Raw genomic sequence first — 13,299 nt, forward strand, 5'->3', positions numbered from 1 at the left:
GAATCAAGATCTTTTCGACTTGATCTGTGGTTTGGCTCACTCGCTCGAGCAATTAGCTCTGTAGGGTTCTCTGTGCAACACCCTCTTTTCTGCTTTTACGGACGATTCGGAGAGGGAATTCCACAGCAGACAATCTCACCAAAGGGTTTGGGGGGAGGGAGAGGGCGTGAAAGCAGGCACTTTGGATTAGTTTACCTTACTACATTCCCTGTTAGTACTTATTGTAGATGCCTAGTAAGCTGCTAAGAGGGGTGATGTCAAGACTGATTCGCACTATCAGTTGACAGATGCTCTCTGAGCTTGGTTGGGTTTTTTTTGCAGACGTTTCATCACCCAACTAGCTAACATCATTAGTGCTGGAAGGGAGTGGGGGGTTGCACTGATGATGTTACCTAGATGGGTACTGAAACGTCTGCAAGAAAACAACCAAGATCAGAGAGCACCAAGGGCCCCCCAGTCCTTTTCCTACTCCACCACTTCCTCCTCCTCCTCCTCCTCTTCCCCTTCCTCCTAGCACTGATGACAAGCTGGATACTGAAACGTCTGCAAGAAAACAATCAAGATCAGAGAGTGCCAAGGGCCCCACAGTCTCCTTCCTTCCTTCCTTCCTTCCCTTCCCCCTTCCCTTCCCTTCTTCCCTTTCCTTCCTTCCTTCCTTCCCTTCCTTCCATCCATCCATCCATCCATCCGTCCATCCATCCCTGATGATGTTCCCTAGGTTGGGTCATGAAATGCAAGAAATCAAATGCAAGAAATCTCAGAAAGCTCAAAGAGCACCAAGGACCTCTCATTTCAACCCAGAATTACAGAGGTTCTTCCATGAAGAGTCGGTATGGATCCCTTCACTTTCCCAGCAGCTCGTAAGGCCTGCACTGAAACTATTTGTCCGAAAAGCGATTTTGGAAGTCCTCCAAATAAATGTTAGGTAGCCTAAGAAGAAAGGCAGATCCCACCCCAACCAAACCCACTAACTTCATCCATGCATCTTACTTAAATTTGATCCCAGTGTTAATTCTGGGTTTGCGCCACACAGGTAGTCCTTGACTTACAACCATTCGTTCAGTGATCAAAGTTACAACGGCACTGAAAAAAGTGACTTACAACCATTTTTCACCCTTACAACCAGCTTCCCCACAGTCATGTGACCAAAATCCAGATGCTTGGCAACTGCCATTTATTTATGACGGTTGCAGTGTCTCAGGATCACGTGATCTGTTTTTTTGCGACCTTCGGAAAAGCAGGAAGCCAGATCCACTTAACAACCGTGTTGCTAAATTAACTACTGCAGAGCTTCGTTCACAACTGCAGCAAGAAAGATCGTAAAATGAAGCAAAGCTGATTTAACCAATATCCTGCTTAGCAACAGAAATTACAGGCTCAATTGTGGTCATAATTCGAGGAATACTTATACAGTAGTGGCCAAAATTGTGGAAACCTTTTGGGAAAAGTGTATTTATTGAAGTTTGATGGCTAATAACACCACTTTTTCTTTTGGAGTTTCAAGATAATCCTATTCCACTGCTGGAATGGCCTGGGAATAGCCCAGACCTTCATCCAAGGGAAAATCTATGGAGCCGACTAAAGAAACTGGTTAGTCAGAAGCGATAAAACCCAGTTAATAGAAGCCATCATTCAATCTTGGTTCCACATTAGAACAGCTGCAGAACTCAAAGGCTTGGTTCACTCCATGGGAAGACATTGTAAGGCCATCATTCATGCTAAAGGTTACCCAACGAAGTATTAACTGGCATGGTGATAATCCTTGTATATCTCGTTTTTTCTATGGCGATCATTTTTGTATCTCTCGTTTTTCCCACGTGTTTCACTTTTCTTCTTTATCCTGTAACTGCTTTTCTAAGAGCAAATCCTTCCTAAAAGTTATTGCATTACATTCTTGATTCAATTATCTTTCCATTGATATATATATAATTTTATGGTATTAGTCCCCCCCCAAAAAAAATTAACTAGTTTTAGAAAATAATAAGTCACTTTCTTTTGGTCACTAAACGAACCGTTGCTAAGTCGAGGACTACCTATATCGGGTAGCTCAAATCCCACACCCCCCGCAGCCAGCTAAGCGTTTTGAATTTTGAGCCATGGATGGGGGGGACGCTGCAACGGTCGTTAAGTGTGAAAAAACAAGCCATAACAACAAGTCACTTTTTTTTCTCCCCCTCCAGTGACGGTCACTAAACGAACCGTTGCTAAGTCGAGGACTACCTGTATCGGGGCAGCTCAAGACACTCCCCCCCACCTCCCCCAGGAGAGGCCCCCCCCCCAAAAATGAGCCCCACCCTCCTACCGTATTTATCCAGCCACTCTAAAACAGGGGTCTCCAACCTTGGGCACTTGAAGCCTGGAGGACTTCAACTCCCAGAATTCCCCAGCCAGCAAAGCTGGCTGGGGAATTCTGGGAGTTGAAGTCCTCCAGGCTTCAAGTAGCCAAGGTTGGCAGCCCCTGCGCCTCCGAAAGTACCGTAAGTAACCAAATAAGCGCGCAAGCCAACCCAAGGCAGCCCCCTAGCCTAGAACAGAACGCTACCGTATTCCTCCTTCTGACGCGCCCCCTCAAAACCGCCCAAGCCGCATTACCGTATATCCCCGCCGCCCTCTCCCTCGCGCGCGCCTCCCAGACAGGCCCGGATACAGTTTGAATCCCCTCAGGATCTCCTTGGCCCGTCGCTGCTCTTCCTCTTCTTCTTCTTGGCTCGACATGGTCCCGCTGGCCGCCCCTCGCAGGCCTGGGCGAGGGGAGAGAGGCGGAAAGGCAGAGCTCGCCGGCCCGGACTCCCCTTCGCCCGCCACTGTCCAAGCTGAACCAAAACCACCCGGGGGGTGGACCCGCCCGACGTCGTCCCCAATCACCGCCCGAGGATACCGAAAGGACAGCTTCAGGGACCAATCAGTGAACGAGGAGAGGCTTTGAGGCGGCGACGCCCCTCCGGTCGCTATGGAAAGGACGCCCCCCCGCTTTCGCAGCAACCGCGGGCAGCTGGAGACGGGTGTCGCCGCGGGACAATCTTCTCCAAAAGCCGAAGTCGAGCGTAGAGCATCCAAGTGGGAAATGCTTGCTGCGGAGAGCGCCCCCTGGCGTCCAGAGAGAAGTGGTTGGGGGGGAAGGCAGGAGCAAGCGGGGCTTTTTGCGGGCTTCCACGCGTGGGGTTTCTGTTCTCACGTGCCCCCCCCCCCGAGATATGTTGCTTCTTAGTTATTAATGAAGGCTTTTTAGGGCAGGGGTGTCCAACTTTGGTAACTTTTAAGACCTGTGGACTTCAACTCCCAGAATGCTCCAGCCAACTATACTGGCTGGGGAATTCTGGGAGTTGAAGTCCACAACTCTTTAAAAGCGGCCAAATTTGGACACCTTTGTTGGGGGCAACTCCAGCTGGAAAACTCCCATGGGTGCCCCGTTGGAATTTCCCTCATACTTTTAACTTTTCCACTTTTTTCAACAACAAAAAATTAACTTTTCCACCCCTTCTAAAGGGATGGCTGGGTTTATTCATTTATCTAACAATTATATCTCAATATTTTAATTTTGATACACTGTTCCAAGCATCCACATGAAAACAGAAAAGGGGGGGGGAATGAAAAATTCCAGGTACCCATCTACTCACCCACCCACCCAAATTTTACAAAATAAAATCATTAACTAGTCTTAGATTTTAATAGGGAAACAATATTGTATCACCTTTATCAACAGGTAAGGAGGTGTGTGTGTGGCACACGGTGGCTGATGGACTAGAGAAGACCTCCTCACTTTCCCCTGTGAACTTTGCTCTCTCTCCATCCTATTTAATCGGACTTTTAAAATTTAAGATCCTCATTTATTGTTTTAATAAATGGCCAGGGGGGCTTTTTATCAGGTTCGCCTAATACGACAGTTGCATCCCTTTCTAGATCGGGACTCTCTGTGCACAGTCACTCAGGCACTAGTCACTTCCCGCCTGGACTACTGCAACGCTCTCTACATGGGGCTCCCCCTGGGGTGCACCCGGAGGCTCCAGCTGGTCCAGAACGCGGCCGCGCGGGGGATTATGGGGGCGACGAGGCGCTCCCATGTGACACCTCTCCTGCGCGAGCTGCACTGGCTTCCGGTGGTCTTCCGGGTGCGCTTCAAGGTGTTGGTGACCACCTTTAAAGCGCTCCATGGCTTAGGGCCGGGGTACTTACGAGACCGCCTTCTGCCACCAATAGCCTCCCACCGGCCAGTACGCTTGCACAGAGTGGGCCTCCTCAGGGTGCCGTCCACCAGACAATATCAGCTGGCGACCCCCAGGGGGAGAGCCTTCTCTGTGGCGGCACCCACCCTCTGGAACAACCTTCCCCCAGAGTTACGTACAATAACAGACCTCCGGATTTTTCGTCGGGCCCTGAAAACCTATTTATTTCAACTAGCTGGGCTGGCTTGAGTTAAATTTTAAATTGAGTTGTTTTAATTTACGGCCAAAATATTTAATTATTTTAATACTGTTTTTAAATTTTGTATGCTCTGTTTTTACCTTGGCTGTGCACTGCCCTGAGTCCTATTTGGAGAAGGGCGGTATAGAAATTTAATTAATAAATAATAAATAAATAAAAATGTTTATCCTGCATTTTTTATTTCATGTCGGTAAACCACCCAGAGTCAACTTTGGCAACATGAGCAGCAGTTAAGTTTGGATAATAGATAGATAGATAGATAGACAGATAGATAGATAGATAGATAGATAGATAGATAGATAGATAGATAGAGTGGTGGGATTCAAATAATTTAACCACCGGTTCTCTGCCCTAATGATTTCTTCCAACAACCAATTCACCATACTGCTCAGAAAGTTAACAACTGGTTCTCCCGAAGTGGTGCGAACTGGCTGAATTCCACCACTGGATAGATAGATAGATAGATAGATAGATAGATAGATAGATAGATAGATAGATAGATAGATAATTGTGGTTAACCTTTTAAAAAAATTGCCGTATAAAGCAATGATCTTCAAAAGGCTACACTATAAAATTGTTAGCTGGGGCTGCATTTGTTTAATAGGTTTTTACCCGTAATTAACTTATCCGTGGTTCGTTCACTTAACTCAATTTCCTGGTAGTAATTTCCCCCAGCTTCTAAGCTGTTGCTCCTGTTCCTTATTATTAAAAGGGCAACACTCGATAAAAAAAAATCCCCAAAACAAATGAAAACTTAATGTCACAACACAACAGAATTTAGGAAAATAGGTTTTAGCAGCTTCCTGCTGTTTTTACCCATCGCTACATGAACAAATCATAGTCAAGAACTTTGGGGAGCCACCAAAAAGCAGATATTTCTAATGTCAGCTCCGAGAGACGGCTCAATGGTGATGGAATTTGTACCTACTGCTGCTGTTTTGTAAAAGCCAAAACAATCCAGCCTGTTTACTTGAGAAGGCCTAAATGTCATAATATTCTTAGTTGCTACAGAAGTTAATTAAAAGTTAAAAGAACAGCTAATGTTCTGGAATGCAGAGGTTTGTTTATTTATTTTTAAAATATATAAGGCTGCCATAGAGAGGGGGGGGGTCAAGCTATTTTCCAAAGCACCCAAAGGCCAGACAAAGAATAATGGATGGAAACTAAACAAGCTGACCCTAGAAATAAGGAGGAATTTTCTGGCAGTGACAACAATCAACCCATGGAACAGAAGTTGCCTTCGGAAGTTGTGGGAGCTTCATCGACTGGAGGCTTTCAAGAAGAGACTGGACTACCCTCTGTCAGAAATGGGGTAGGGTCTCCTGCTTGGGTGGCGGCGAGAGGAGGGGGTTGGACTAGATGACCTACAAGGTCCCTTCCAACTCTCTTAATCTGTTACAGGCTGCCTAACTCCAACAATGAGATGCTGGGTGAAACAAGTCGTTTTGTTAAACTCCTTATGAACAATTTTGTCTAAGGAACAAACAGCAAAATAGCAAGTTTGCAGGTGACACAGTGTGACTCGACAAAATATCCACCAGACTGTGTCCAATGGTGGGTTTCACTTACCTTTGCTACCGGTTTTGGCTGCATCTTCCAAACCCTAGCCAAGGTAGCGGCTGCTCTGGGAGTGCGCATCCCACTCTTGTGGTGACGGCTGGAGCTGAAGCTGGACCCTGCAGGGGGAGCTGGTCCAGGCCGTGGCTTCCGCACGGGTGCTGGTGGTGGGCATTGGCTACGAACTCCTCAAGGACCTGGTACTCACCGGCTTCGCCCACATCAACGTGGTGATGCCTTGGAGGTGTACGGGGTGGGGAGGACAGGCCCTCGCGTGGCTTGGTGCCTTCGGGCCGCCCGGGGCCTCCTGCACCAACGAAATCATAAGGCCAAGCCCTTATTTCAGGGTTCAAAAGAAAATAAGTCCCTGTCTTATTTTCGGGGAAACATGGTAATATTTCCTAAAATATCTCATTTTCCTAGGAGAGGGGTAGGTGCTAACTTCCTCCATTATTACTACACAAAAGGTGCCAGGTTTTGACCTTCCTTGCCAGCATTGGTCAACTGTGAACAGGATCCGTACCTAACATGGTGTCTGCCAGGACTCATTGTTTAAGTGGGGTCTTGTCTCTCTACCCCCCAGTGTGACTGTGGTGCTCCGCGACAAAATATCCGCCACATTGTGTCCGAATGTCCATCAAGAGCTTACACCGGCCCAATGTCTGGTTTTTTCCCAAGATAGAGCACCCTGTCCTTGAATGGCTGGGTGGCCTGGACATTAACTTTTGAACTACTATAAGGATAGAATAGAATAGAATAGAATAGAATAGAATAGAATAGAAGTAGAGGAATAGAATAGAATAGAATAGAATAGAATAGAAGTACAGTAATAGAATAGAATAGAATAGAATAGAATAGAATAGGAGTAGAGGAATAGAATAGAATAGAATAGAATAGAATAGAATAGAATAGAATAGAATAGAATAATAGAATAGAGGAATAGAATAGAATAGGAGTAGAGGAATAGAATAGAATAGAATAGAATAGAATAGAATAGAATAGAATAGAATAGGAGTAGAGGAATAGAATAGAATAGAATAGAATAGAATAGAATAGAATAGAATAGAATAGTAGAGGAATAGAATAGAATAGAATAGAATAGAATAGAATAGAATAGAATAGAATAGAATAGAAGTAGAGTAGAGGAATAGAACAGAACAGAACAGAATAGAATAGGAGTAGAGGAACAGAATAGAATAGAATAGAATAGAATAGGAGTAGAGGAATAGGATAGAATAGAACAGAACAGAACAGAACAGAATAGGAGTAGAGGAACAGAACAGAACAGAACAGAACAGAACAGAACAGAACAGAATAGAATAGAATAGAATAGAATAACAGAGTTGGAAGGGACCTTGGAGGTCTTCTAGTCCAACCCCCTACAGCACTTCAGACAAATGGTTATTCAACATCTTCTTTGTGTGTCCAATCAACAAATTCCTTGTGTGTATATTTTTAAAAACTTCCAGTGTTGGAGCATTCACAACTTGTAGAGGCAAGTTGTTCCACCAATTAATTGTTCTCATTGTTAGGAAATTCTTCCTCAGTTCTAGGTTGCTTCTCTCCTTGATTAGTTTCCACCCATTGCTTCTTGTTCTACCCTCAGGTGCTTTGAAGAATAGCTTGACTCCCCCTCTTCTTTGGGGCAGCCCCCCCAAATACTGGAACTCTGCTATCATGTCACCCCAAGTCCTTCTTTTCATTATACACAAGTCCGTGTATTTGCCATAGGCCAGTGTTTCTCAACCTTGGAAGTGAAGATGGGTGGACTTCAACTCCCAGAATCCCCCAGCCAGCAGCGCTGGCTGGGGGATTCTGGGAGTTGAAGTCCACCCATCTTCAAGCTTCCAAGGTTGAGAAACACTGGCATAGGCTAAATAAATAGATAATTGTTTTTTTTTAACGGGTTAAAGTGAGGATCCAAGCGAAGTGCATCATGGGAGGCCAGCCCCTGATTTCTCAAAAGGCGGCTCACTCGCTCATTTCCCCCCCTCAGTTTCCTTCAGCCGCTCAGGGGAACCTTTTTTTTTTTGTGGGGCGGAACGTTTGTGTCGGAGGAGCAGTTTCCGGCCGGGCCGGGGGGAACGGACGGACCATCGGACGCACCTGCGCGCGGCGCCCGTTTGGGCAGGGCGGCTGTCATGGCGGCCTGAGGCGCGGTGCGACCAAGCGGAGAAACAGCCGGGAGACAACGGCACCTTTCCCGGTAAGAACCGCCACCCTGAGCCCGGGATGGAGAAGGAGGCGACTTCGGAGGCCGGAGAAGGCCTCGTTCGCGCCTCCAGAGGCGGCGGGCGAGCCGGCAAGCGGGCGGGGAGGCATTTTCCTTCGCTGCCGCCGCTCCGTTGAAGGAGACTCCTCAATCTCCGGAGCCTCCGTGGCTCCCTCCACGCTGCCAGCCGGATGGGAATGATGGGTTTTGGAGTCCCAAGTGGTTTTTTTGGGGGGGGGATTGACGCCCCCTAAAGCGAGCTCGAATTCAGGCCTGAAGAAAAAAAAAAGGGAGGGGGGTTTGGGTGGCTGGGGATGATGGGCGTGGTAGCGGGAGCCCTTTTTAGCCGGCGTCGTCCTCCCTAAAAGCCGTCTCTAAGGCTGCAAAGCTCCAGGCCGCCGCTAGAGGGCGCCAGTTAGGAGAGTTTACCGAGCTGTGGCTGCCCCCTGGTGGCCTCTTGGAGTTTTGCAGGCCGGATTTGGATCATTTCTCTTGACTTCTCCTCCTCCTCTCCTCTTGCAGGGAACATGTGCAGCCGCCGAGCCCCTTAAACACAAGCAGGTTGTGTGTTCAACCGGTTGTGCACTCCGTCTATTTCTTTCTCCTGGCCACGCTGGAGGCCTGGAGTAACACCGCTTATTTCCGTTTGCTGCGCCTGGGGTATTTGGACAGAAGACTCTGAACCTCCAATATCCAGTGGAGACCCTCCTTGCTTTTTTTGTAAGCCCCTGACTGGTATGTATGTTGCTTATTTATGAACCCCCAACTGTAGAATCAAGCTTTGGACGCTTGGCAGTTATGATGGTTGCAATGCCCTGGGGACATGTGAGATATATATATATATGTATGTACGTACGTATGTATATATGTACACTGCTCAAAAAAAATAAAGGGAACACAAGCAGAAGACATCCGAGATCTGAATGAATGAAATAGCCTTATTAAATACTTTGTTCATTACATACAGTAGTTTTGTGTTCCCTTTAGTTGTTTGAGCAGTGTATAAATAGCCTTCATACTTTTGTATATTTATACAAAGTCAGCTTATTGCCCCCACAAACTGGGTCCTCATTTAACCTACCTTAGAAAGGATGGAAGGCTGAGTCAACCTTGAGCCTGGTAAGAATCGAACCTGCAGAAATTGCAGGCAGCTGTGTTAATAACAGGGTGCATTAAACCACTGTTCTTCTCTTATCGTAGGTTTAAAAAGTATGTATTTTTCTTCAGCCAAGTATTTTCCTACGTAAACCAAGTTTTTCAAATTGCAGCCATAGCTCAGTGAAATCACATCCACTATCCTAGGCTTCTTCAGACAGCAAGCCAGCATTTTGCCAGCAAGCCAGCAATCTCCCAATAGGCAGCAAAATGCTGGCTTGTTGTCTGAAGAAGCCTAGGATAGTGGAAAATATCCGGCTGAAGGAAAATATATATGTATGTATGTATATTGTGTATATACGTACAATGACAATAAACTATATATATTTACATATATGTCAAATTTATATTTCGCTGATAAAGAAATAAAGGGAGACTAGTATTTCTTCATCAGTGAAATATAAATTTGGTATAAAATGGTTTGTCGTGAATGCGACTGCTTGAGGGCTTCAGGATTGGAGTTGAAAGGCGAAAGGGAGGCAGTATGCTCTTTCCCACATCACATGCTGGGGTAGACCAGGTCTCTCGATAGAAAAATACTTAATACATATGGACACACACACATTACAAACTATTCTAAAAATACGAGTTCCATATATATATATATGTATATGTATGTATATAAAGTTTATTGTCATTGTACATATATACACAGTATACCCATACAACGAAATTCACATAACACCCAGAGACCAAGCCCAACACACATGACAATCCCCAGACACACACATACACACCACAATTCCCCACCCCTAAACTACCCAAACATCCACACAACAGACCAAGTAATTTATTATTTTATTCATTTATTTTCTCAGCTGATTTAACACAGTGACTCCCAAACATACTATTCATTAATAGCGTGGGCTCAGTTACTATCCTAGTTCTGATGCTTGGGAAAGCAACCAGGTTTTCAAGGCTTTCTGAAAGGTAAACAGATTTGGGGCCAACTGAACCTCGGGCAGTGTTTGAGAGCAAGCACAGCTACAGAGAAGGACCGTGGGTCCTGCTAGATGATCTCTAGATGAGCTTCAGGTCCCATCTAGCTAGATGATCCCATCTCGCTAGATGGGACCTGAAGTTTATCCCTGTTGTCCAATTTAATGGGATGGGTAGAATTGATGGGAGTAATTTGATCCCTCAAGCATCTATGACAGAAATCTTCAAACTTGGCAGCTTTAAGACTTGTGGACTTCAACTCCCAGAATTCTCCAGCCAGCTATTCAGATTAATGTTAATGGGAAAATCTTCATTTGCAGGATCAAGTAAGAACTGATAAAACGTTAGGATTAGATTATCAATCTGTTTCACCATCAAGGAAAGGCATTTCTTTAAAAAGTAGACCTGATTCTGGAATTGTTTAATTTTCTTGATAGATAATTTTTGGTACAGGTAGTCCTCGGCATACAACCATTTTTTGGTTGGTTTGTTCAGAATTACAAAGGCACTGAAAAAAGCGACTTATGTCCAGTTTTTACGCTTATGATGGCTGTAGCATCCCTAGGGTCACATGATCCAAATTCAGATGCTTGGCAACTGGCTTGTATTTCTGACAGTTGCACTGTTCCAGAGTCACATGATCATCATTTGTAAGCTTCCCAATGGAAGCAAGGTCAAAGTATAGTCTGTGTATTTGTATATATCTGTGTGTAGTTTCTTTTTCTATACAGGTAGTCCTCCACTTACAACAGTTCATTTAGTGACTGTTCGAAGTTACCACGGCACTAAAAAAAAATAACATGACCATTTTTCACACTTATGACCATTGCAGCATCCCCATAGCCATGTGATCAAAATTCAGACACTTGGTAACAGACTCATATTTATGACAGTTGCAGTGTCCTGGAGTCATGTGATCACCTTTTGCCACCTTCTGACAAGCAAAGTCAATGGGAAAACCAGATTCACTTAACAATTGTGTTACTAACTTAACAACTGCAGTGATCTACTTAACTGTGCCAAGAAAGGTTGTAAAAGGAGCCTTGGTGGTGCAGCGGACTAAAGTGCTGTTAAGTAGCACTTAACTGCCAGCGGCCTGCAATTACTGAGAGTTCAAATCTCACCAGGCTCAAGGTTGACTCAGCCTTCCATCCTTCCGAGGTAGGTAAAATGAGGACCCGGATTGTGGGGGCAATAAGCTGACTTTGTATAAAAAAGAACACCGCTTGGGGGGGCCCCAAAAGCCCTACTAAGCAGGTATATACAAAAGTATGACGGCTATTGCTTAACGCATTCTAAGCCGCCCTGAGTCTCCGGAGAAGGGCAGCATATAAATCGAACCAATAAATAAATAAATAAATAAACGGGGAAGTCATTTAATAACCACCTGACTTACTGAACTGCAGTGATTTGTTTGACTGGAAAAAAAGTCGTAAAATGGAGCAATCCTCGCTAAATTGTCTTACTTAGTAATGGAACTTTTGGGTTCAATTATGATCGTAAGTCGAGAACTACCTGCATTGCTTTTGTTCCTTTGATGTAGTACTGACTTACCTTTATGCTTTTTATATTCGTTCAAGTAGTTTTGAAAACTCATTTTTTTAAAAAAACTGGAAAAGCAGAAATTTGTATATATTGTCACCCTTCCTTTTCCCAGCCTTCATAAATGTACACTTCGGTGTATTTTTTCCCCCTTTAGGGTTGAGCATCTCTCGACATTAATTGCTTCTTTAGGACTCTACTTTTTTAGACATGAAATAAAGCCGAAGTGTTTTCATTCATCCTACTGGCTTCTGTCACAATATTCCTTTTGAACCAACCATTGAACAGCGACTCTGTTTTTGCAGTGTTAAAAATTGAGAATGGCAGGGGAGCAGAAGCCAGCCTGCAATCTCCTGGAGCAGTTCATTTTATTAGCCAGAGGCACTAGTGGTTCAGCTCTGATTGCCCTCATCAACCAAGTGCTGGAGGCTCCTGGGATTTACGTATTTGGAGAACTGCTGGAATTAACTAATGTGCGAGAGGTGAGTGTTGGACATGTTCCTTTCTTCGCTTGTTTCTATGCTGGGGCAAGGTGTTAATAGTAAGGTTCCAATGGAAGAGAATCTGCAGCTCAGGATTGAACTGCGGAGTCCTTGGTATGCTAGGACTTTGGTGGTTTTCTTGCAGACATTTCACTGCCCAACTAGGTAACACCATCAGTGCTAGCTAGTGTAGAGTTTCCTTTCTGTTTTTATACAGTGGCTTGCCCTGTGTTGGTTGTTGCTGTTAGTCGCGAAGTCGTGTCTGACCCATGGCGACCCTAACGTTCCTCCAGGCCTTCCTGTCCTCTACCATCCTCTGGAGCAGGGGTCTCCAACCTTGGCAACTTTAAGACTTGTGGACTTCAACTCCCAGAGTTCCTCAGCCAGCAAAGCTTTGCTGGCTGAGGACAACCGTGACCTGAATGACTGAGAATCGCCAGAGACACACGAATAACTCTTTTTTTGCTTTTCTTATATCTCCAGATTGCTGAAGGGCCCAATGCTGCTTATTTTCAGCTGCTGAATCTGTTTGCCTATGGAACCTACCCAGATTATGTTGGTAAGAGTCCGCTGGAACTGTAGAAAACTTTGACCTGATGCAGTGGTTCGCTTAACGACAGCTGGCAAGCAGTGTTGTAAAATGGGGCAAAGCTCACTTAACAAATTCTCACTTTAGCAACGTAAATTTTGGGCTCAATTGCGAAGTCGAGGACTACCTGTATAACTGCTCTTCTCATTAACGCCAACTGTTTAGTTAGTTTAGTTTTAATAAAATTTGTATACCACCCTACTCCCGAAGGACTCAGGGCGGTGAACAGGCACAAGATAAAATACAGAAATACAAAAGTTAAGAACAATTTAAAACCAAATTAAATAATATTGGCCCACGACAATTAAAATCCCAATAAATTTAAAACAAATTAAAATTTCAATTTAAAATTTAAAAGAAAGGGGAGAAAAATTAGGCCAGGCCGGCTTGCTGGAATAATA

At 44.8% G+C, this 13,299-nt stretch overlaps 2 protein-coding genes across 3 annotated transcripts in view; one reads left to right on the forward strand and one right to left on the reverse strand.

The window, feature by feature from the left end:
• Window positions 1–2,988, reverse strand: part of PDE6D (phosphodiesterase 6D) — a 44,664-nt gene extending 41,676 nt beyond the window's left edge. Inside the window, exon 1 of one of the 2 annotated variants that reach the window (XM_087872397.1) lies at window positions 2,648–2,988. In XM_087872397.1, the coding sequence (XP_087728523.1) occupies window positions 2,648–2,715 (68 nt within the window). In that variant the 5' untranslated portion in view covers window positions 2,716–2,988. Of the gene's footprint in view, window positions 1–2,592 lie in introns of both variants that reach the window. The other variant, XM_087872398.1, reaches the window with a different exon arrangement.
• Window positions 2,989–7,912: 4,924 nt separating this feature from the next.
• The window catches only part of COPS7B (COP9 signalosome subunit 7B), a 14,627-nt gene continuing 9,240 nt past the window's right edge, over window positions 7,913–13,299 (forward strand). The window contains exons 1-4 of the mRNA XM_087872022.1: window positions 7,913–8,185; window positions 8,714–8,926; window positions 12,133–12,309; window positions 12,793–12,868. Coding sequence (XP_087728148.1) covers window positions 12,148–12,309; window positions 12,793–12,868 — 238 coding nt within the window. The 5' untranslated portion in view covers window positions 7,913–8,185; window positions 8,714–8,926; window positions 12,133–12,147. The remainder of the gene's footprint in view (window positions 8,186–8,713; window positions 8,927–12,132; window positions 12,310–12,792; window positions 12,869–13,299) is intronic.

Source organism: Pantherophis guttatus, chromosome 6 (genome assembly GCF_059756535.1).
Source record: "Pantherophis guttatus breed Tessera chromosome 6, ASM5975653v1, whole genome shotgun sequence".
In the NCBI taxonomy this organism is placed as follows: Eukaryota; Metazoa; Chordata; class Lepidosauria; order Squamata; family Colubridae; genus Pantherophis; species Pantherophis guttatus.